This window comes from Camelus dromedarius, chromosome 31 (assembly GCF_036321535.1).
Source record: "Camelus dromedarius isolate mCamDro1 chromosome 31, mCamDro1.pat, whole genome shotgun sequence".
Taxonomy (NCBI): domain Eukaryota; kingdom Metazoa; phylum Chordata; class Mammalia; order Artiodactyla; family Camelidae; genus Camelus; species Camelus dromedarius.
This window is the reverse complement of record NC_087466.1, coordinates 3,010,542-3,032,743: the sequence shown is the minus strand read 5'-3', so window position 1 is coordinate 3,032,743 and position 22,202 is coordinate 3,010,542. Positions and strand designations below refer to the sequence as shown.

The window sequence follows — 22,202 nt, the reverse complement described above, 5'->3', positions numbered from 1 at the left end:
ATTGGAGAAAAAGCTCAAGTTGCCAAAACGTAGCCCCGCCCCGATACACGTACACCCATGTATTTTTAAACGCTGCACAGCAAAACTGCCTGACTTTGTACACATACACCTTGAAAAAGAGAGCAGCCAGCCACTCACAGAGGTACCTCTATGCAGGGCAAGGCGCCTGGGGTGGGAGACCGGGGGTGGGCTCTGCCGTGCCTCTGAACTGTCTGTAGAGATGACGTGGTCCTATGCGGATCACACAATTTTCAGAAATTGCCATTAAAAAGTAACCAGCAGGTCTCCCAGCTGAGGCCGGACGATGAAGGGGGCCACCCGGGACGGTGGTAGCTCAGAGGGACGGCAGGTCATGGTGTCGATGGCCCTCCCTCACCCTCCCTGCCCTCTTCCCAAGGGTTGCCCTGGCCTCTGTCCCCGCCCTGGCATAACCCCCAGTGCACACAGGAAGGGAGGAGAGCTAGCCTGCTCACCTGCCCTACAGCCCAGCGGCCAGACCTGGCCCGTCACCAGAGTCAGCCAAGGGCTGCCCTAAACGCTCCTCCACAGATGGGCCTGCTAAGACCTGCTAAGAGCAAGCAGGGCCAGCACTTGCGGTGCACGGGACTCGAGCCATGGCTGGAAGCCATGTCCACCCTGAGGGGCCACCTGCAGGACAGAGCGGGGGCAGCCCAGCAAGGGCCTTCATCCCTCAGGGAATGGCATAAAAGAGGGTGTGAGCCTCTGTCTGGCCTCTGCCCAGAGGTTAACTGTTCGCTGGGAAGCAGAGGAGCAAAAGCTGACCTGGAGGAGGCAAAACCACCCAGAGCATCCCGTTCAGCAGTGGGTGGTCAGCACCTTCAGGGGCTTCTGGCAGTGGGGAGCGCTGCCCATGTGTTGGCCTGTGTCTCTCCCACAGGCACAGACTGACTGCCCTTCTGCCAGACTCGTTTTCTGGAAGGCTCTGGAAACTAGAGGAGGAGCTACAGGGAGCATGCCCAGTGGGGGAGTGCCCTGGAGCACGTGGATGCCAGCTGGGATGTCCTAACTCTGTCGTTAGAAGGCTGAGTGCCTCTCCATGAGGAAGAAAGGCAGGTTGGGTCCCTCCTTCCAGCATCACTGCACAGCTTGTAAGGGCCAAGCACCTCGCCCGGGAGAGGGAGAGAAACTGTCTTCTTGAGCACCTACCCTGTGCCGGCTCACGAGTTAGGGGCGCCCCCTTGCATTACCTAACTGAACCCCTACAACTACCCTCCAGGCAGGTGAAGGGAGCCCACATAAAGGAGGGTGAGCAGGAGCTCAGGGAACTGAGCCACTCGCCAGGCTCTTGCTTGGGTTCTGCAATTGCAGAAGAAAAGACCTGCCAAATGCTGAAGATGTGCCTCTTTCGTTAACAAGTAAAGAGTTCTTATAAATCAGTAAGAAAAGGACCACTAACCTGATAGGAAACGAGTGAAAAGAAAATGCACAGAAAAAAAGACAACCGCTTACATGACACCACAGTCAGTCCCACTCATGATAAATAGAACACAGCAGCGTTTTCACCCACTGAGAGCAGATACGAGACGGTTCCACGACAGACAGTGCTTATGAGTCTTTGGTGGGATGGGGCTAGAACTTCAATCCACCACAGATCCTGTGACCCGGGGATTGTTCCTTGGAGCTTATTCTAGGAGTGGACTCCCACACATGTGAAAAGTTTTACCCACCAAGCACTGTCTGCAGTAACAAGAGACTGGAAGCAATGAAAACGACCACTGACAGGGGTGGGCAGGTAACCTGGGATATCTGTGTGCTGGGAGGACTAGGCAGCAATTAAAAAGAACAGCAAGTTCAAATACACCCTCCAAGGTACACTCCCAAGTGAAAAGAACCCAGAGGCAAGAGCATGTGTACCTTGCTCTCTGTGCACTGGCTCATAAGTGGGCACACACCCCTGGACGGACACCCGCCAGATGAGGGACAGTGGCTGTGGTCTGGGCATCTGGGTGGGAGGCAGCTTTCTTTCACTGAAAGCCCCTTGCTACCGAGTAAACTGATTACAGATCACACCCATCGCTTGTCTATAAAATACCCACCAGGAGAGGGCTGGCAGGTGCAGGGGCTGGGCTCCCAGACTCTGAAGCCCCAGCCCAGCCCCCAGGAGGTCAAGCCTGGGAGAGAAGAACCAAGGACTCAGACACCCCATCACCTGGCTGGCTCACAGGGGGCCTTGTTCTGCCCATATGGCTCCAGAACCAGCCTCTGCCACACCCTCCAGACCGAAGACCTGCCCTCTTGGCTCCTGTCCAGGCCAGTTCCACCCTTTGGTGTCCCTCCACATAATGGGAACCAAGGAAAACTCAGAAGAAACCACAGCACAGAGGGTCTGTGTGAGGAGCTGAAGCCGCCCAGCTGAGGACAGGTGAGGACAGGCGAGGACCTAAAGGTACGTACAGCAGAGTGAAGGGCCAGCTGTTTCTGTGCAGGGCTAAGCAAAGGAGGGAGGCCTGGGCCCGGGCGGGGTGGCCAGGGGGCAGATGTGGGCCCTTGGGCACCTCATGGATGGGCCATGCCGGCCCAAGGGTGGGTCTCTACCCCGCATGGAGCACAGAACTGGAAGAGCAATGAAAGGCCAGCCCTGGCCACACTTGTCTTCTCAGCAGTAGACCAGCTTCAGTCAGAGTCCCCAGGTGCCCGAGACCACATGGGGACACGTGGAGCTGCTGCGGGGAAGCAGGGAATGGGCCTGGAGCCCCACCCACCACTGCCTGCCGCGGCCCCAGAGAACCCCCGAGCTCGTTGGTGCCTCTCCCCAGATAGGCAAACCGGTGCCGGGAGGGGGCAGCGACTTGCCAGAAGTCGCTTGGCAAGCGGGGCCCCACTCTTGCGTCTGGCGCACTCGACCGCACCACCTCGCCTGCCCTCTGAGGATGCCGCAGTCCCGCGGTCCGGGGAACACCCACCCCGGGGTCCGTTCCCACGCCTTCCGTGAGCAGCAGCGGCAGCCAGCAGCCTCAGAAATCAACAAGGCAAAGTACTCACGTTGAAGAAATTGGTCTTGTTCCTCTCGCAGAAGAGCCCCTGTGCCGGCATGTGCTGCAGCTGTTGCCACGGGATACTGCTGCCTAGCAACACGTCGCGGGCCCACTGGAGGTTCTGGGGAAGCAAGAAGTAGGTTGGAAGTGAGTGTGTGGGCAGCTCTCAGCGCCCATGGGGAAGGGAGGCAGTCCCCTCCCTCCCGGCTGCACTGGTAGAGCAGCAGCGAGCAGCAGCTCCCGCAGACATTGATCCTGCAGCGCCGGGCAGCCCTGGCAGCCGGCTTTGATCATCTGGCTGTGGGGTGTGTTTCTGGAATGGATGTCTCGCCAAGCAGAGCTGACAGAGAGTGGGGCCTCATACTGCCCGAGGAGGGCACAGACAGGGACGCCTTACCCTGATGGACTTCACAAGCTGGTACACGGACCCAGCACCCCACCTTCTGCCAAGGGACCCCCCCATCAGCCTGAACGGTCAGGCCTGACTTGGTGTCAGGCTATCGGCAGCTGAGGCTCTGCAGGACGCCTGTTGGGGAGGGTGCTTGGCCCCAGTGCTCAGGCCACTGCCCTCTGGGCAATGAATGGTGCCTCTTGGTGGAACCCAGGCCCAAGGAGCCTGGCAGGGTAGGAACAAGAGCCTACTAGCCCAGATGGGACTGAGGGCAGGGAGAGAAGACAGGTTTGGGTCGCCTTGGCCTTCTCTGGGCCTTCTCACAGACTGGAGAGCAGTCCTTCCCAGCAGCTGGCTGGCCAGCCACCCCTCTGCCTCAGGTCTTCACCACGATGGCTCCTACATTGGGGACCAGGGCTCAGCTCCCTGCACACACCATCTCACCTACTGCCGGACGGTGCTGCCCTGCAGGGGAGAGGCCACCAGGGGCAGGGCCAGGACCAAACAACGCAGCCCCTTACCTCCACTGCATCCACCCTCCTGGCTGTTAGTCCTCACACACACCCCCACCTCCCACCCCGGCCGGCCGGCTGGGTCCCTTCCTCACCTCACCCTGAGCCAGGACTTCACCACCTCTTATCTCACTTATCAGCCGACAAGCCCGGCCCACCTGCTCCCACCCTGCTCACTCACTGATCAGACTGAACTTAAGAAATAGCTCCCCTGCCACAGCTGCAGGCAAAGCGGGAACCCCCACTCCCTGGCCTGCCTTGGAGCGTCTGCTCCCACCTCTGCACAGAGGGACAGCCCCCAGAGGCTGCTTTGGGGGCTGAGGGTCCCTCCGTGCCCAGTACTCCTACAGTGGTCGCAGAGGAACGAGGTTCCCTCTGGGATGGGGACAGGTGAGGTTTCAAGCATGTATCTCCTGGATGACACACAGCAGATGAAGCTGGCTCTTCTGTGGAAGCCCAGGGGGGAGTCATGCTCTGAGGAAGCCTGGATGACTAAGCCTAGCATTGACTCCAAGGCCAATTTCTACAGGGATGTGGCCAGGCTCTGAGAGTGGCCACAGGCTGAGGCTCCACAAACTACAGGCCACCCTTACCACGGGACTGCAGCCCCATCTGGTCTAGGAGGCTCGACAAGGGGCTGGGGACTAGAGGGCCACGGGCAGTCCTGGTTGTGCAAGCGGGCATATGCCTGCTCAGAGCCCACCTGGGGCCCAGACACGTCCAACAGGCCGAGGTCAGGAGCAGATGAGACAGACCCCAGCCAAAACAGCAAAGCGGGGCCATGTGAAACCAAGGTGTGTCTTCTGTGGGATCCAGGGGCCTGGCCAGGGCCTTGGGGAGCCGGGCTGCAGCCATTTCCAGTGAGCTCCACCAGGGAGGAGGCAGAAGCGTGCGGAGAAGAGGGGAACCTGGGCAAACAGAGCCCTTGACCCTGGAGCCAGACCCCGCTCTGCGCCACACTCACGAGGGAGGGTGAGACCCCAGTCTCGGCCTTCAGTGTGCTAGGAGGACCAGCCTGCAGGTCAGAGGCATTCAAACCCACATCCCAGACCAGTCCTGAGCCAGTTACAAGACACTGCCGTGCACTGCCCTCTCCACAGCAGGCCCAGGGAGGAGGGCCAGTCTGGCGTGGGGAAGCAGGTGGGCTGGGCCACTTTGTTACAAGGAACACAATCCAACTCAGGTTAGCTCAAGCTGGCTCCTCAGGGCTCCAGGGCTTGAGAGAGAAGGTAAAGCCTCAGTGCTCAGCCACAACCCCTTGGTCTCAGGGCCACTTGGTTCAAAATGTCTCCCTAGGGAGATCTGAAAGGCTCAGCTCCAGCACCCACTGCCTATCTAATTAGGCGTGGGCAGACCCTCACAGGAGAGAGTAGGGTATTGGAGACTTCAACCTGCACTGTGTCAGATGACAGGAGAGCCCACCTGACTGTGACCGGGGAGGTAGAATACAAAGGAGGCCCACCTCTGGGCCAGCCTGGGAGGTCAGGGAGGGTTCCCAAGGAGATGACACAAGCCTGTCGTGGGGCCAGAGACTCACTTAGACAAGAGCCCAGGCAGGCAGGGCAGCCAGGACCCAGCTGAGGAGGCATGGAGACAAGACATGGGCACCTGTGAGGCCAGTGGGGAGCCAGAAGACTCCTCCCAGGCCTTAGGTCAACCTCTCCTAGAGGCGAGTGACCCTGGGAGACCCAGGGCACCGAGCAGTAGGACTGAGAAGTTACCCTGGGGCCGTGACCCTAAAGCCTCTTCCAGGGCCCCCTGGGAACCTGCAGGAAGTGTGCCAGTGACCCCTCTGAGCAGCAGCGGCGGGGTGGGAGAGAACAGGAGAAGGCTGGAAGACGCATCTCTATCACCAAGGATATGGTCATGATTTTCATAAGAACATCAAGAAATAAACACAGCAAAGGCTTTCTTCTGGTCAGCACATGCTGGAGTGCAGCACGGAACTGGGGTGGTGCGCCTCGTTCTAGGACCCCTGTGGGACAGGAATGCACAGCCTCTCCACTGCACCTGCATCAGATCAGGACCGCCCCTCTGACCAAGGGGTTGGGCAGAGCGAGGACCACGGGGTGGGGGTGGAGGTGTGAAGCCTGAAAATCAGGCCCTAGAGAAAAGTGCAGAGAGCACTAGCCAAGCCTGCAGACTGTCAATCGGTCTCCCGCAGACCCGGTAGAGGGCAGGCTCTGGGCGCCTCCCAGACCCACCAGGGAGCCGATCGATGGCCGAGGCACAGAGCGTCCAGGCGGCTCCCAGAGACCATCGCTAATCGTGGCTGAGGCCCAGGACGGGAGCTGCCAAGGAGGTCGATCCCTCACCCCATGCAGTCGTGTTTACGGACAAGGAGAGCCAGGAAGCCACAAAGCAGGGCTTACACTTGGGGCCAGGCCAGGGCGGGCGAGTCACTTTGTACGTCTGCCTGGGCCTGTGCGCCTCCGGCAGCAGCCCCTTCTCAGGCTTCGCATAAGCTGTCCCCACATGCTGGGCTGGAGCCTCTGGGAGTAGAAGGAACCCCCCAGGGCCCTTCACTGGCTTCACCAGCACAGGGGTCCTGGTGAGGGGCAGTCTTCTGCCTGAAGGCACACCTCCCTCCCTTGGAGCAGGGCCAGCTCCATACCCTTGCTGTCCAGCCACACAAGCCTCGTCCAGACTCACTGTCCATCAGCTCCCTGAGGTCACAGACAGTCTGACTTCTTCACTGACAGCTACTCGGGGGCTGGACCAGTACAGGGTCCACATATGGGGTGTGACAGATCTTTGGGGAAAGGATGAGAGGACAATGGGCAGCATTTGAACTTGCAGGAAGTGAGCAGCCCATCAAGCCCAGAGGACAGGTGAGGCCCAGAGGCAGGACGCTGCCTGCAACACGTGGGGGTGGAGGCTGGCCCAGGGGCTGACCCAGGTGCTGGAGGCCGAAGTGCTGGAGGCTCAGCAGCGAGGGAGCTGCAGGGAGCATGGCTGAGCACTCAGGTGCTGGGGAGACCGGAGCACGAGGCCGCTGCTGAAACACCCTCCACCAGTCCCCCGCATGGGTGCTCGGAGGCCCGGGGTCCGCACACAGACCTACATGCGGGCACAGAGCGACGCACACAGGGTTTTGGCGGTGGGCCAGGGAGCCTTAGGGAGCTTCCCCCATACTGCCTCCCTGGGCCACGGCTGACCCTTGGAGGATGGCGGGGCAGTGCTGTCCAGAGCAAGTGGCCTCTGCCCCACCAGAGCCACGCGCAAGCAGGGCTTCCAAGGCAGGCGGCTCTGTCATCAGGGCACACATCCCGCCCAGCAGGGCAGTATTAACTCAGTCCACCCTCACACCACAGCTGCTGCGAAGGGGCCACCAGCCCTGCTTTACCCCTGAGAACCTGCCCGTGGGGCTGCACTGGGAGCCGGTGTCCAGCTAGGCCCAATTGAAGTTCCAGCAGGCGCACTAGCAAGGAGGCCATGCCCTCAGCACAGGGGCTGAGGGCCAGGCCACAGTCGGTCAAGCATGAGCTGACTGAGGCCAAGCCTCGCAGGCAGCGCCGACCAGGCCTCTCCCTCAGGACGCCCCTTGTGTCAGCCTTGCTTCTGCTAAACCCCAGCCTCTCACACGAGGCCTAGCGCACAATGGGCCGTCCTCGCCGAGTGGTCCAGACATGCTGCTGTCTCCTGTGGGCGGGTGCTGTGAGCAGCAGCATGGAGGCTGGGCCATCTAGACGCCCCAGCAGAGGCGGCTTCTTGTCCTCTTTCTCTTAAGACATCAAGGGACCCAGGAGGACCGGGGAGATCAACGAATGGGAAGAACATCCCTGTGATGGGACCAGCACACGGCAGGCAGGGACCCAACGAGAGGCCCCCGAGGACAGCAGACCCGGGGCTCCACGCAGGGCACAGCCCGGGGTGGGGGGCCCACTCCTCGCCCCTCCAGGCCCAGCCGTGCACAGGCGCCCGCGAGGGGAGGCTTGACTCAGGTCTTTGATGCCCGCCCACGTCCTAGTTGGGGAGAAGTGGCATCTCGGTTGGCTTGGGTCCACGGTTGGTCCCGATGGTGCCAGGCGCCTTTTCCTGTGCTTAATGGCCGTGTGTGCGTCTCTCTGGAGAAGACGTCTAGGCAGATTCTTTGCCCATTTTCAAACTGGGCTGTCTTCTAATTAATGAGTCGTAAGAGTTCTTTATATATTCTAGATACAAGTCCCTAATAAGAGATGTGATTTGCAAGTATTTCTCACCATTCCGTGGACTGTCTTTTCACTTTGACAGTGTCCCGTGCAGCACAAAGGTTTTAAATCTTGATGGTGCATAGTTTACTTGTTTATTTTTGGTCACCTGTGCTTTTGGTATCCCATTTAAGAAATCGTTGCCTAATTCAAGGTCACGAAGATTTACATCTATTTTTTCTTCCAAGAAACTTATAGTTTTTACTCTGAAATGTAGGTCTTTGATCTATTTCAGGTTAATTTTCGTACAGTGTGAGGCAAGGGTCCAACTTCATCCTTCTGCACGTGGCTGTCCAGCTGTCCCAGCGCCAACTGTTGGAGAGACTGTCCTTTCACCATTGAAGTATCTCGGCAGTCCCATCGAAAATCAACTGACTCTAGACATATGCGCTCATTTCTGGACTCCCAACTCTACTCCACTGACCTATGTATCTCACCTTAGGCTAGTACCACATTTTTAAAAATTGTGATACAAAACACATAGCATAAACTTTACCGTATTAACCACTTTTAAACGTTCAGTTCAGCAATGTTGAGTACACTCACATTGTTATGCAACAGTATCTGGAGTATCTCCAGGATGCATTTATCTTGCAGAGCTGAAACTCTGTTCCCATTAAACAACAACTCCCCACACCCGGCACCCACTCTTCTACTCTGTTTCTGTGAGTTTGACTCCCTAGGGACCTCACATAAGTGGACTTATAGGATTTGTCTTTTGTGACAGGCTTGTTTCACCAAGCATAACGCCCTCGAGGCTCACCCCTGCTGCGGCAGGGGTCAGAATCCCCCTCCTCTCTAAGGCTGAACGATACTGCACACTGTTTTGATGACTGTAGATCTGCAATGAGTCCTGAAATTGGGAAGTGTGAATCCTCCAAGTTTGCCCTTTCTCAAGACTGTCTGGCTCCAGGGACCGTCTTATAACCCACTCTGTCCTAGATTCCCTGCAGCAGGAGGTGGGGGCCTTGGTTCCCACTGGGTTGGGGGCCCAGGCAGAGGCCCCCAGGCTTCAGCCTCCTTCCCGAGAAGGTCAGGACCCCAAGATAAGGTGTCTGGGTGCCCATGTGGGCTCAGGGAGCCAGGATTTTATGAGCAAGGCTGACAGCCCAGAGCTCAAAATCCTGGCCAAAACCATGCTCTCAGAGATTCCAAGTGATACTATGGCCAGACTCTGGCACGTGGGACCTTCCTGGGGTGTGGACGGTGTATGGGAACCTGCTTCCTCAGGTGCCCCCGACTCTCAGGAGCCCACCAGGCCTACCGTGGGGGATCGGGGGAGAGAGGGGTTGTATGCAGCAAAGCCAACCTTGGGCAGGAGGGCAGCCTTAGGTGGGGGTCAAGGGTCCGTCAGGGGCAGACCAGCCCTCAAAAGGCTCGGGCAGGGTAGGAGCCCCGGGCAATGGTAACACTGAGGAAGCGGCCCAGTGGTCCTGGCAGGAGGTCCCACTGGAGGCGAGAGGACCTGGGGTGTACCCACGCCACCCCCTGCTGTCACAGGAGCTCTGTGGGAGGGTCACGGGAGAAGAGCCCTGAGCTCTGCTGGTTCCCTCGCTGAGCCCACCCTCCTCCCCTCTCCCAAATCCTACAGCCAGTAGCCAAGCCAGCAGAGCCCACCTGGGCATGTGTGCCAGGCCTGAGGGGCTGCGGTAAACCCCACTGGGGCCTCTCTGCCCCAGCCAGCCACCAAGCCACAAGATGGCAACAGGAAAATGCCATTGCCAAGCCCACAGGCAGGCTTTAGGAAGAAATTCGCTGCTGTTGAACACCCAGCAGGAAATGCGTGTTACCAGACAGCTGTGTTTGGAAAGTGGTCGCTGCTGGTCACTGAATGGTTCTGGTTGTGCCCCAGGTCTGCAGACAAGCTGATATCTGGTGGGCAGAACTGCGTGACTCAGCTCTCAAGGGAATGAGGCGCCGCTGCATGGGGCACCAGGACCAGGGGAGCCTCTAGGGCTTGGCCAGGCCCACGGTGCCGGCTGCCTGGCAGCGCCAAGGCACGTCGGGTGCCCACACATAATTGCTGCAGGAAAGGGGTCTCTCTCAGATTCAAGACCAGCACTCCACCTCAGAGAACCAGGGACGCCAGCCTGGGAACAGAGTCAACAGGAGAGCCACAGAAACAGGGTGCCACGCCCCGGGGGTAGGCAGCCTGAGCAGCCTCTGCCTCCACCACTGGGTCTACCAACCCCCTGGGGCCATCACAGAGGACCAAAATGACCTGGGGAATTCACGGAAAGGGCAAAACAGCCGACTGTGAGCAGGGGCAGGGGCAGTGAAGTCACCTGGCCAGGCTCCCCGACATAGATGTCAAGGAGCGAGGATGTGACCCGCCTCCTGTGCCTGAAGCAGGAGCTGGGCAGCACTTGATCTGGGAGGAAATCCTCGTGTGCACAGCCTCTGTTTAATGCTGGCAGAACCACGGATGCCCCTGCTCCAATGTTCCTTTTATTTTGACATTAACATTGTTTCCCACTTTCAAAAACTCTGGCCGGTGAGGGGATAGGGTGCAGTAACAGCAGCCCGGGCCTGCTCTGTGTGGCGTCCTTTATATGCGCGACTCTCACGCTCGCTGGAGCAAAGCCATTTGAAGGGAGGTAGGGGCTGACCCACGGGCTCTGGGGGGCCCACCTCCCTCCACCCTATCCTGTCACTTTCTCCTTCTCCCCTAATACGCATCTCGCACAGCAGAAGGCCTGGATGAGGGTGGCTAGTGTCCCTCCTGCCCGAGGCTCAGAGCTCCTGCACAGGCTCTGCTGCTCCTGAAAGGATGGGGCAAGCTCCCAAAGCAGCCAGGGCATGGCAGGTAAGACCTGATGAGCCTGTCAGCCCTCCACCCTCACCCCAGTCAGTACCTGAGCCTGAGCAGCCCCGTGTCCACCCTCCGCAATCCCACACTGCCCCTTGTCACCAGGAGGCTGGGCCACTCTGGCGGCCTGTCTCCTGCACCGCCCCACCCCTGGTCTCCCTCCACCCCTCCCTGGCGCGGCCCCAGCCCCTCACCCGGTGGGTCTTGCTGTGGGTGTAGAGGAAGGCCAGCCGGTAGAGGCTCTTGTAGTGCTGGGGGAAGCGGCTGAGGCACAGGCGGAAGGAGGAGATGCACTGCTCTGTCAGGAACTGGCGCTGCTCCTCGGCACCTGCCGGCAGCCCCTGGGGGAAGGGGGTCGGCTCCCCCAGGGGCTCTGCTCTCTTCCTCCCATCCCACGGGGAGGGTGCAGACGCTGGGGGCTTGGCGGGGACCCCAGCGGAGGCTGGAGGGTCTGCAGTGGGCTTCTGGCTGCCCTGCTCTGTGGCCTGGAAGCCCTCCGTGCTCTCCAAGGACTCCTCAGCTTTCCCTAGAGCTGAGAACAAGGGAAAGACAGTCGTCTCAGGCTCAGGCCCTCGGCAGAGTGGGCCCCGTGCCCAGGCAGGGCCCGGCTCCACTGTCAGGGCTGCCTCTGCTTCCCTGCGGCACCAGCAACTGGCACCGACCCGGGCACCGTTACCTGCTGCTCATGGCCAGACATGGGCTTGCGCCCTGGAGCCCTGACGAGGGAGCAGTAGGCTGGTGGCAGAGCCGCCCACAAGGATGCGCCTGGCAGGTGAGGGGTGAGGAGCCCACCCGGGGCTGGGGCTGCCACCCACCAGGAGCACAGCAATGGTGTCAGAGACCACCCCATCAGACCAGGCCCGGGGGGCACTTGCCCAGCCCCCTGCGCTGTCTGCTGGGCAAGGGCTCTGGACCCATCCCCTGCAGCACCCACATCTCAACAGGAATGTTATCACCTTCACCAACGTGGTGACCAGGAAGAGGGCTTGGAAGGGAGAAATAGGTCCACGGAAGCAAGAAGCTTCATGTCAAGGCCTCTGGAGACTGCAGGACTTGTTCCACCCTAACCTTTACCAGGGCCAGCCCTGCGTGCTCTGAACTGGAGGGAAGAGGCGGGATGGGCCGCTCTGTGTCTGGAAAGCCGTGCACACACCGGGCTCTGTGCGGCCCACAAGCAGGCTGGAGAGAGGCCCTGAGGATCCCCTATATGGCAGACTTCACTACTCGATGGCCCATGTCTACACGACAGGCCTCACCGTCTACCGGTGAGAAGGATCTCGTCTCTAAGGCTGGACATGGGCCGAACTGGGAGCACGGCTGCATGCCCCACCCCTAGCCCCTGACAGCGTGCCTGTCAGCCGCAGAGGGTCAGCGTCAGTTTGGGGCAATACAATGACCGCCCAGTGAAAAAGCGGGACCCAGGGCTGCAACACCCACAGGCCTGTTCAGCCCCTTCCCAGACCCTAACAGGAACACCTTTCCCAACCTACAGGGGATGTGGCTTCACCTCCTTCTAAGGCCAGCTGGAGAGGCCGGCAAGGAGCAGAGAGCTGGGGGAGCCCTTCCCTAGCACCATATCCACACAGGAGCCCCCAGACCCCGACTCTCCCATCCAGGGCCTGTGCAGGGACTGGCTGGGGCCAGACCTGGGCCCCAGGGGACAGGTGATCCCCAACCCCACCTGTCCTTCCAGCACACCTGGAGAGGCAGACTGAGCCTCTCTGAACCTCAGGTTCTTCTCCTGGAGAAGGGACCAGTCAGTGTTTTTTCCCAGGGTGGCTGGAGGCTTGGATGTTTAGTTACTAATGTCCATCAGGCACCTGGTGGGAAAGCCTTCAAAATCCTCAGCAGCCAGACCAGCCAGGCCTCAGGGCAGCGCCAGGGATGCCTAGCCCGCCTGCAACCTCCCTGCCAGCAAGCCTGGGAGAGGGCTCTGCCCACTGAATTCCACAATGGGGCCTGGGGATCCCATTGGAGCTGGGCACACCCCAGGACCAGATCAGGGCTCCCCACCAAAAAAAAAAGGGGGGGGATTCAGACCAAAAAGAAAGCACATTTGTGACACTTAGGATCCAAAGACTTGGCTCTCCCACGGGGCTGCGGTGGTCATAACCACAAGGACAGGGTCGCTGGGGCTCACCACGTTCCCGGCGCCATGCTTTACCCTCACAACCCCAGGAGCAGGCCTGGGGAATCACTCCCAGCCTACAGGGAAACAGTGGAGGCCCAGGGAGGTGAGAAACTTGGTCAGCTGAGGTCCCAAGGCAACAGGCAGGGCCATGGGGACGGAGGCTGAGTTACCCAGGCTGCCCAGGTGTTCAAGCAGTCCCTCTAACACGCGGGCCAGATCTCCACACCTCCCTCCTCTCTGGTTCCCAGAAAGTCTTTACCGAGCAATCCTGCTTGGGAACCGGGAACGGGCAACCTCCTTTCTGCGCAGGGCTTCCGGGAACCCTCCAGGGAGCTGGTGGGCTCGCTGAAGAAGTCCTGTGTCGAGCTGGAGTCTGAGAGCGCCACGGCCGTGCTGTCCTGGCTGCGCTCTGTTGGGAGAGGGGAGGGGCAGCAGCATGAACCCCCACACCTCCAGGATGGGGGGCCTCCCAGGGTGAGTCCCCTGTCGGAGGCCTAGTGACTGCCCTGCAGAGCAGAGGGGACGGCCTGCACAAGGCCACTCTGATCCAGCCTTGCAGACCTGTCCTGTAGGCCACCAAGCCACTCACTAGAAGCACCAACCTCCGTGGTCACCTTCCTGGGGTTTCCCCAAAGAGCGGTGTTCTCGTCAATGTGTAATAATTGGCCCTCAGGAAAAAGCCGGCATTTGTAGCATTTACTGATTTCTGTGGTGTGAATACTCCCACCAAGGCCGATTTCGAGTTCCCAGTGCCGTGTGTCTGAGCGTGGAGTTGAGAGAGACGCAGAAGCGAATTACACACCAGCGGATCATGTTTCTGCTGTAACAGGCGCACACAACCAAAGCAGGCAAGTGCTCAGCACAAACGCTTAACCAGTTGCTGAAGGGCACGTGAGGACTACAGTGGGAGTACAGACCCCTGGGAGGCACAGACGCCAGGCAAGGGGCACCCATGGGCCTCCACAGGTGCTCACGAGGAAGGGCGGGGTGGGAGAGAGACTGGATGACCCTCCTGGGGTGCAGGCCTGGAGAAGAGGGGTGGCTGCACGGAGTGCATGGAGCCCTGGCTGGACCCTTCTCCCCAGGGGAACAAAAGCCTTAAGCCACCAGGGGAGGGGCAGCAGGGGACAGGTGAAGACCACTGCAGAAGGGAAAAGAAAAGGCCGACCCTGAGGGAGGGGCTGGGAACCACCCAGGGCCCAAACACTCCAGGCCGCCCACCTTGAGACATGGACAGTCTGCCGAGGTCCGAGGTCAGACTCAGATGACAGAGAAGCAGCCACACCCCAACCCCAGGCTGGCAGAAGCAGGGCAGGAACCTTCCAGCAAACCCACCCTCTCTGAGTACCGAGTACAAGGTCAGACCAGAGGACCTGGAGGCCGGGGGACACTGAGCGGAACCACAGCAACAATAGAACCCAGCCCAGCTCAGCTTCTGCCTCGTCAAACTCACTTTCCCTCCTCTGGCCTAGGGACAAAGGAAGCCCACTCCAGGCATAAGGATTAGTTCCTTCAGTCTCTTCTGTTCTACACACGATGTCAGTTTTCAACATGAACAGTGTAAGACGCACACACGTGTGCAGAAGGAAAGAGCACTGTCAGGATACAAAGTAATCACCAGAACCAGGCTCAGAGATGGCCCGGATGCTGGAACTACTGACTGCGAACTTAGCGCAACTAAGACAGCCCAACTCATAAACCTGATAAGCGTGCTACAGGCTCCAGCAGGGAAGGTGGACACACCCACGAACAAAGGGGGAATTCAGGGAGTAAAAGGAAACCAGGCAAGAATCAAACGGAGACACCAGAAATAAAAAACCATGGATAACAGAGACGAAGAATGCCCCTTGTCAAGCTTCTTAGCAGACTTGACACAGTTAAGAGGAAAAAATCAAAACCTGAAGACAGATCAGTAGAAATAATCCAAACCAAGAGAAAAAAAGTGCAGGGGGCTGGGTGGGGGGCAGTGACGAGAACAGAGCACCCAAATGCTCACGTACTAACTGGATCCCAGAAAGAGATGAGTCAGAAACAGGACAAGAAGTATTTTAAGAGATAATGACAGAATTTTCCAAAAACAATGAAAGACATCACATCACCAAAAATCTCAGACAACACAAAGCAGGGCAAGGACTTCCCCCACACACATTAGGGGAAAAAAAGATCACACCTGGATGTATCATATTAAAACTGCTGAAATCCAAAGATACAGAGAAACTCTTGAGGGTGGAGAGAGACATGTCGCACATGGAGGAAGAGTTGAGAACAACACAGACAGAAGCCATGCAAGTTGGACAACACCTTTAACAACTTCTAAGAGGAAAAGCTGTCAACCTAGATTTCTGCAGCCAGTGAAAGTACCCCTCAAAAATGAAGGACAAACAAAGGCTTTTTCGGGCAAACAAAAACTAAGAGGATTCTTTACCACCAGCTCGGAGCCAGGAACCACCAAAGACAGCTCCTCGGGTAGAACAAACTGAAACGAGACAAACTTGGATCCACATAAACATATGAAGTTCCTCAGAAACAGATAAAGAAATAATAAAAATAAAAGACATCTTTTTCCCACTTCCTTCTCTAAAACATCACTGACTGCTGTGCGGAGCAGAAGCGCTAGCAGTGCCCTGTGGATTCATGGAAGCGAAACGGATGAAGCCAGGGGACAGGAGTGGGGTGGCCCTCACTGCACGCAGCGTGGTGCCCGGCGTCACGCAGAGATGTACTTTCTTAGCCCTAAGGCAGTCACTATATTTAAAAAAATAGAGATACAAATAAACCAGAAATAGAGATAAAATGTTACCATTAAAAAACAAACTGTGCTTTGTCCTGAACTTGGCATCTCTAAAGGTGAAGCACAGTTACACGGGGCCGCGCGTGACATATGACCTTGAACAAATCAGTCCCAGCCCCACCTGTGAGTTGCCACCACATATCATCTCCGAGAGGCCAGTGAGGGGAGAAAGGCAGATATGCCCCCAGGCCTAAGCAAATGTTTGGTATTGACTCCCAACTTGCTGATGCCTAGAGAGGGCACCAGGTGGGCAGGGAAGGCAGCAGACGCACCAGGGATGGTGTGGGCAGGAAGGTGGCACTCTGCCCCCAAGGATGAATGGTGGGGCTCGGCTGACCCTCCTTTAGAACAGCACTGAGGGCCACCAGAGAGCCGTCCTGCATGGCTGGCACTCATGGCTGTGTTCCCCCTACTACCTCAGCCAGCATGTGGGGCCATGGAGGGGCCCGCACTGAGGGTGTCCTGGCCCCTGTCCTGCTGCGGGGCCGCTCAGTTGCAGAGCCTGACTCCGCCCAGGACAGGCGGGCCCCTGGGGACCAGCCACTGCCCAGGCCCCTGCAGGAAAGAGGGTAGCCCCAGCAGGCAGCCCTCTTCTTCTTCCAGAAGCCCACCCACACAAGACCTGCTCCCACTAATTACTAGTGAGGCCCGGTTATAAACAGTCCACTCTCACTGTGAATCCCCGGCACATTCACTTCCATGCCTTGGGCTGCTCCACCCCTTCGCAGCATCCTTAGACGGACGCGCACCAGTCTGACGGCTGCTGCTCAGCCCTCTGCTCCAGGTGGGCCCACAGCCCGGTGCCAAGGAACGGAGCAGGGTGCAGAGGACACAGCTAGCCTGCCTCACCAGGTCTTTCCTTATGCAGATTTGACTCAGTTCAAATCCCTTGGACACTCAGGATTTCCAGACCAGCCTAAAAGAGCTCTCTGGTGACAAGACAGAAGTTTCCTGCTGTGTTTTCTCCACTGGCTCCAGCAGGATGACTAGAAAGGGTTCACAGCCACCTAGTTCATTAGCTCAACTCCATGACATTTTGAGGAAAAAAAGCATGTGGTCATGTGATCAAAACTGCAGCAACTCTGGCTAGTGAACCCTAAAAAGATCACAAATGTTCTGCCAACCAGAAAACCACAGGTTTCTAAGAGCAGTAAACTTGGGTGGAATCAATATTTTGAGAAATGTTTCAACCGGATAAAATCTGCTCATGTGGTCCCTGATGACCACTGGGAAAGGACTCGCCCCCTGGAGTGAGGCTGGCTGTGGGGCGGGTGCCCTGCAGGCCAAGGAGAAGGAACAGATGCACACAGGAAGAGACACCAGAAGCCCGGGCCCCGATGCCCAGCATGGGGAGATGGTCTCACTGCGTGCCCCCCGGCCGCACCCCCACCACACACCACTCTGCTCCCTGGGCCAGCTAGATGCTGACCAGAGAGGCCTGGGCAGCTGCTCTCGACGCTGATGCCAGGGAAGCAAAGCGGCATCCCACAGCTACCTGATGAGGGTCCCAGGTTCCTCTTCCAACAAAGGATGACTGGGGAAACCTGCCCTTCTTAGAGCCAGAGAGAGAGACCCCGAAACCACAGCACTCCCCTGCTGTCCACAGGGAAGACTCTGCTCGGGCCCAGCTGGCTCCCAAGCTCCCTCCCTCCCCTCCAGGTCTCTCTTCACCTAAGTGGTCAGCTCGGCATCTAAACACCACAGGACTCTCCAACCTCTGTGTTTTTGCTCCCATTGCCCCTCCCCCAAAATGACCCTGCAGGCCTCTCTGGAGGCCCACCTCCTCCAGGAAGTCCTCCCAATCCACCCAACCCCAGAGCCAGCTCACAGCACTCCCTCTTGGCACCAAACATTGCCCCAGGGACACACAGATCTCACCAGGTAGCACAATTAGGGGGAAAATACCATGACCAGCTACAGCCTGAAGATGTTTTTTAAAAGATGAGAATGAAGGTGATAGGCTCTGCCCTCTGACAGACTCCCTCCCTGGCCCAGCACCAGTCCCACTCTATGGGAACACCCCTGACAACCTGAGCTCACATGGAGGTGGTCCCTGGGGCCCACCCCAGAGCACCCTGGACCCTACATGCAGTGAGTGCTTTCACACACCATCCTTGTAAAGACAAGGTGGCATCTCAGAGTCTCAGGTCTCTGTTACTTTTTTAAGCAAGAAAGAACAAAGCAATGGAAATATAGGGCTGAGCTACTGGCCGGACAGGAGGGCAGACCGTGTGGGGAGGCCAGCACTACACGTGTGTCTGGCCAGAACCAGGAAGATGGGCCGTGGGCAGAAGCCAAGCACATCAAACACACACCCTCCAAACCACAGGACCAGCGGGTGGCGGCGCTCCGGGTCACAGGGAAGCAGGGAGCCGGACTGAGGGTCAGCATGCGGTCAGCTCGGTCCCCGAAGCGAGCTGAGACAGTGCGAGCAGAGGCAGCCTGGAGAGCAGTGTGGGCGGGTTGGGGCAGCACGGGCAATATTGGTGGAGGAAGGTAGGCGAGCGGGCAAGGACGAGCACGGATGGGACACGACACGGACGGTGAGGGTGACAGCATGGCAGGTGAGGATGGATGGTTGCTCCCGCTCTCCTGACCGTGGCTGGCCTGTCCACCACCAGTGAGCTCCAACACACCCCTAAGACACTGGCTGAGCTTTGGCCCTCGGGAAGGCCTCCCCCAACCAAGGCCAGGTCCCCGTGGGACCCTCCGCTGTTCCATCGCTCACACGTGTCTCCTGGTGCCCACCACAGGGACCAGGGCTATGTAAGGGGTGCCCAGATTGGCACGGCCACAGGCTGGCTGGAGAACCCCGCCCGCAAGGCCCTTTCTGGCTCCAGCATCAGAGGTGACAGGCAGCACATCCTGCAGAAAGTGAGGGTCCTCCCACGCTAAGCTAATTGTTAAGATAATGATTAATTGTCAAGCTGGAGCTATTTTCCTAAATCTCTTCCAAATCTCACACCAAGTAAGCACTGGCCGGGGCTGATTTCTGGAGCGGCTGAGGCGGGACCCCTAACCTCACACACAGGAAGTGCCGACCCTCGGCTTCGCTCCCGGTCCGGCTGGCGGCAGGTCCACCTGATAGGCTGCTTGGTGCAGGGGTCTCTCCTGAGGCCACACCATGGCTGGAGAGAGTCCGGGTGACTGCCCCCGACCTGGGATCCTCCTGCTATGTGGCACCGCCTGCCCCCACGCCAGCCCCAATGACCTGGGGGGCCCTGATCTAGAAGACAAGGACCTTTGTTTACCACCCACGAGAACATTGCCCAGTCCTACAGCTGAGGAAGCTGGGGCTCAGAGACATTGCCAAGCAAGTGAGGGGAAGGACTGGGACTGGCACTCAGATCCCTGACTCCAGGGCCTGCTCTGCCGGGCCTCCCTGTCCAACCTCAAGTGGGGACCCAAACCCCACCCCCGCCTGCTCCTCTTCGCCTGCAGCAAGGCAAGGCACACCCAGCATCCTGACCGCAGAAGGGCTCCCCTCTGGTGCGCATCCTCGCACAACAGGAGAGCCGAGGCTGGTCTCAGGCTGGGGAGTTGACTGGGAACCAGGAGGCCACAAGCTCTCGTCCCGACGCCTGGTCAGCCAACCCCGGCTGGGGCACAAGAGGCAGAAAGAGAGTTGGGTGGAGTGGCCCCTTGAGGCTCCAGCATGTCCCCCAACATCCGCAACCTGCTGCTTCTGCCGGGGGCCAGGGCCCTTCCTGGGAGCTGGAAAGGCTGCCCAAAGGCCACTGTCACGTTACAAGATTATAGCTAGTTTAGGGTCCCGAACATCTCTACATTGTGGACACTGCTTTCTCCCCAGGGTGAGGGGTGAGAGCTCCAAAGGCCTGCACAGCCAAGCTGGGTGAGGACACCGGCTGGGTGGGACCAGCAAAGGCAGGCCAAGCGATCTCGATGGCCCCACACCACCGACAAGAATCACTTTGCCAAAAAATTTTTACCACCATTCAAAAATACACAACCATGGAAATTATATTTGAGCATATTCGCATGGCTTCCTCTACAAACTTCCAGAACCGGACACACTCTGGTGGCACCCAGGATGGGTCCCACCAGCACTTGCCCCCAGCACTCTGCTCCCACAGCTATGTGCACACGCGGGTGCCCTGGCGGGATGCTGGCAGTGGTGTGGGGCGGCGGCACGGCCCTCCCCCACGCCCAGGAGGCTCGGGGACACCCTGAGAGGAGAGCCTCTCTCCCCACACCTGCCTGCACTAAAGCCTCACAGGAAGGAAGAATCCTGCAGGAAGAACTCCCAGAGCAGAGACTTGTCTCCAGCATGCTTTTCAGTGTTCTCAGGAGTAAATGGCTGGGGAGTCCTTGAACCTGAGGTGAGTAGGAGGGAAGGATCAGGACCAGGACCACTGTGCAGGCAGCACGTGGGCCAGTGCCCCCGGCCAGGCACAACCCCTGGGGCCCACGCTCAGACTGGTCTCTGCGCACACACCATCCCGAACCCAGAGGAGACATCACCAGCGTCCTCTGCTCTCAGGTCACAAACTGCACCCCGGGAAGTGAGGCCCTGCCTCCCTGTCGCCCTACAGCAGCCCTGCCCTGGCCCTGCGCTCACAGCCTGTCTCCTGGGCGCGTGCATGCAGCCTGATGAGCTAAGTGACACAGGGCTGAGGGCCCAGATGGCCTTCAGCACTGTCACTCCCCCAGGGCTCCACGCTGCGGCCCTCCAGGCCCACCAGTTTGGTTCATCGTTTTAACAGTGAGGAGAATGTGAAGACGGAGCTGCGAGGCCAGCATGCAAGCCTCCCGGTGTTAGTCAGGGATATGGTGGATGGGCCGCCATCTGCCCATCCCGCGTGGGAAGCCAGCTGACCCCCACCACCAACCCGCCCGGATTCCCTCGACCCTCCCCGACCGTCAGAAGGACGTGCTATTCCTGCGGACACCAACAGCCATCCAAATGCCCCTAATGTCCCCATTTTGCAGGTGGGGAAATGCAGATCGGAGGGCTCCCAGGCGGCGATGGCAGGCGGCGACCCCAAGCATGTCTGGGAAGCACAGGATCACAAGGGTCCATGAGGTTAATGAGCAGCCGCAACATTGCCCGTGTCACCCCAGACCCAGCACCCCCCTCACCAAAACAAAGCGACTCATTGCCCAAAGCACCCTCCCCCGAGACTGGCGTGCTGCCATGGGCTGGCAGTAGGGAGAACAGGGACTGTACCGTCCGGCGTCGCCTGCTGGTGGGGTTTTTTACATTTGACGTAATCGTGGTCAATCGGAGTGGCTGTGTAAGGTGGGGATGTCAGACCTGGGCCAGAGGAGGAGGGGAGGGAGGCTCCGGGGCCCGGCAGTGTCCCAGCTGAAGAGTGGGAGTCCTCGTCCACCAGGCAGGCCTTCTCCCTGTGGGGCAGAGGGTGGGGTACAGGTCAGAACCTCCACATCACATTGAAACAGGACAAGTGCTGGTCTGGACAGTACCGTCACAGGCCTCCTCCACCATCCCCAGGGCCCCCTGCTCCCAGGAACTCTGGTGACACCTGTTCCCTCTGGCTAGTGTCCGGGGGCTGAAGGAGCCAGGAGCTGATCAACCTTTACGACTGGGCCTGCTGGCAGCTCGAGTCTCAGGCCAGGAGACCCCTCCTCGGAAGCAGCCACCCAGCACCCCTCCAGGCCAAGTCAGCCCCCTTCATGTGAAAGCCAGGGCTTGACAGATTTCACCCTGCCAAGTGCGCAGATGGGGAAGACAACTGGATTCAGCGCACGCTCACAGGTGCATGAGGGTATCTGCTGCAACACCACGGACAAACAGAAACACCCGACACGCCCATCAAAACCGCCACAGAAACCACAGTGCACACGAGCTATGGAGAGCACAGCCACAGACAAGGGGTGCCACCTCTGTGCACTGGGTCCCAGACCTGCTTCGGGGAAAAGCAAACTCTAGAACACCTCCAGTAGTTTGTTTTTATAAAAGAATCACTGTACTTGTAAGCGTACCTGTAAGTGTGTGCAGACACACAGAGAATGACCCATGAAACAACCTGAATAGTGGCTAACCCTGGGGAGGGGAACCTGACACGCTTCAGTCTACGTGTTTACGTGCCACCAGCATCTTCTGTAACTAGGATATACTTGTGTATTATTTGTGTAACTTAAAAACTGAAAAAGAATTACAACCTATTTAAAAAAGAATTATCACTGTGCCTTGGGGGCCCTTTGTGACTATAACTTCTGGGCACACTGTACCCACCCGTCCACCTGTCCCATCACTGACAGGTCTGGAGGACAGGCCCGGGCGGGGTCTCCCTGGCCCTTGGCAGAGCCCTCACAGTGCCCGGCCAGGGGGCCCCAAGACAGGGCGAGCTGAGCCAAAACTCTGGGATGCGGACGCCAGGCCACCCACAGCAAGAGGAGG

At 58.7% G+C, this 22,202-nt stretch overlaps 1 protein-coding gene across 5 annotated transcripts in view; it reads right to left on the bottom strand.

Annotated features, from left to right (window-relative positions):
* CABIN1 (calcineurin binding protein 1) overlaps nt 1-22,202 on the bottom strand; it is a 92,797-nt gene that overhangs the window by 28,294 nt on the left and 42,301 nt on the right. For 4 of the 5 annotated variants that reach the window (XM_064481028.1, XM_064481029.1, XM_064481030.1 and 1 more), the window contains 4 exons: nt 21,009-21,187; nt 13,289-13,438; nt 11,093-11,430; nt 3,004-3,117 (listed from right to left, as the gene is read on the bottom strand). In XM_064481028.1, the coding sequence (XP_064337098.1) occupies nt 3,004-3,117; nt 11,093-11,430; nt 13,289-13,438; nt 21,009-21,187 (781 nt within the window). The remainder of the gene's footprint in view (nt 1-3,003; nt 3,118-11,092; nt 11,431-13,288; nt 13,439-21,008; nt 21,188-22,202) is intronic. The other variant, XM_064481031.1, reaches the window with a different exon arrangement.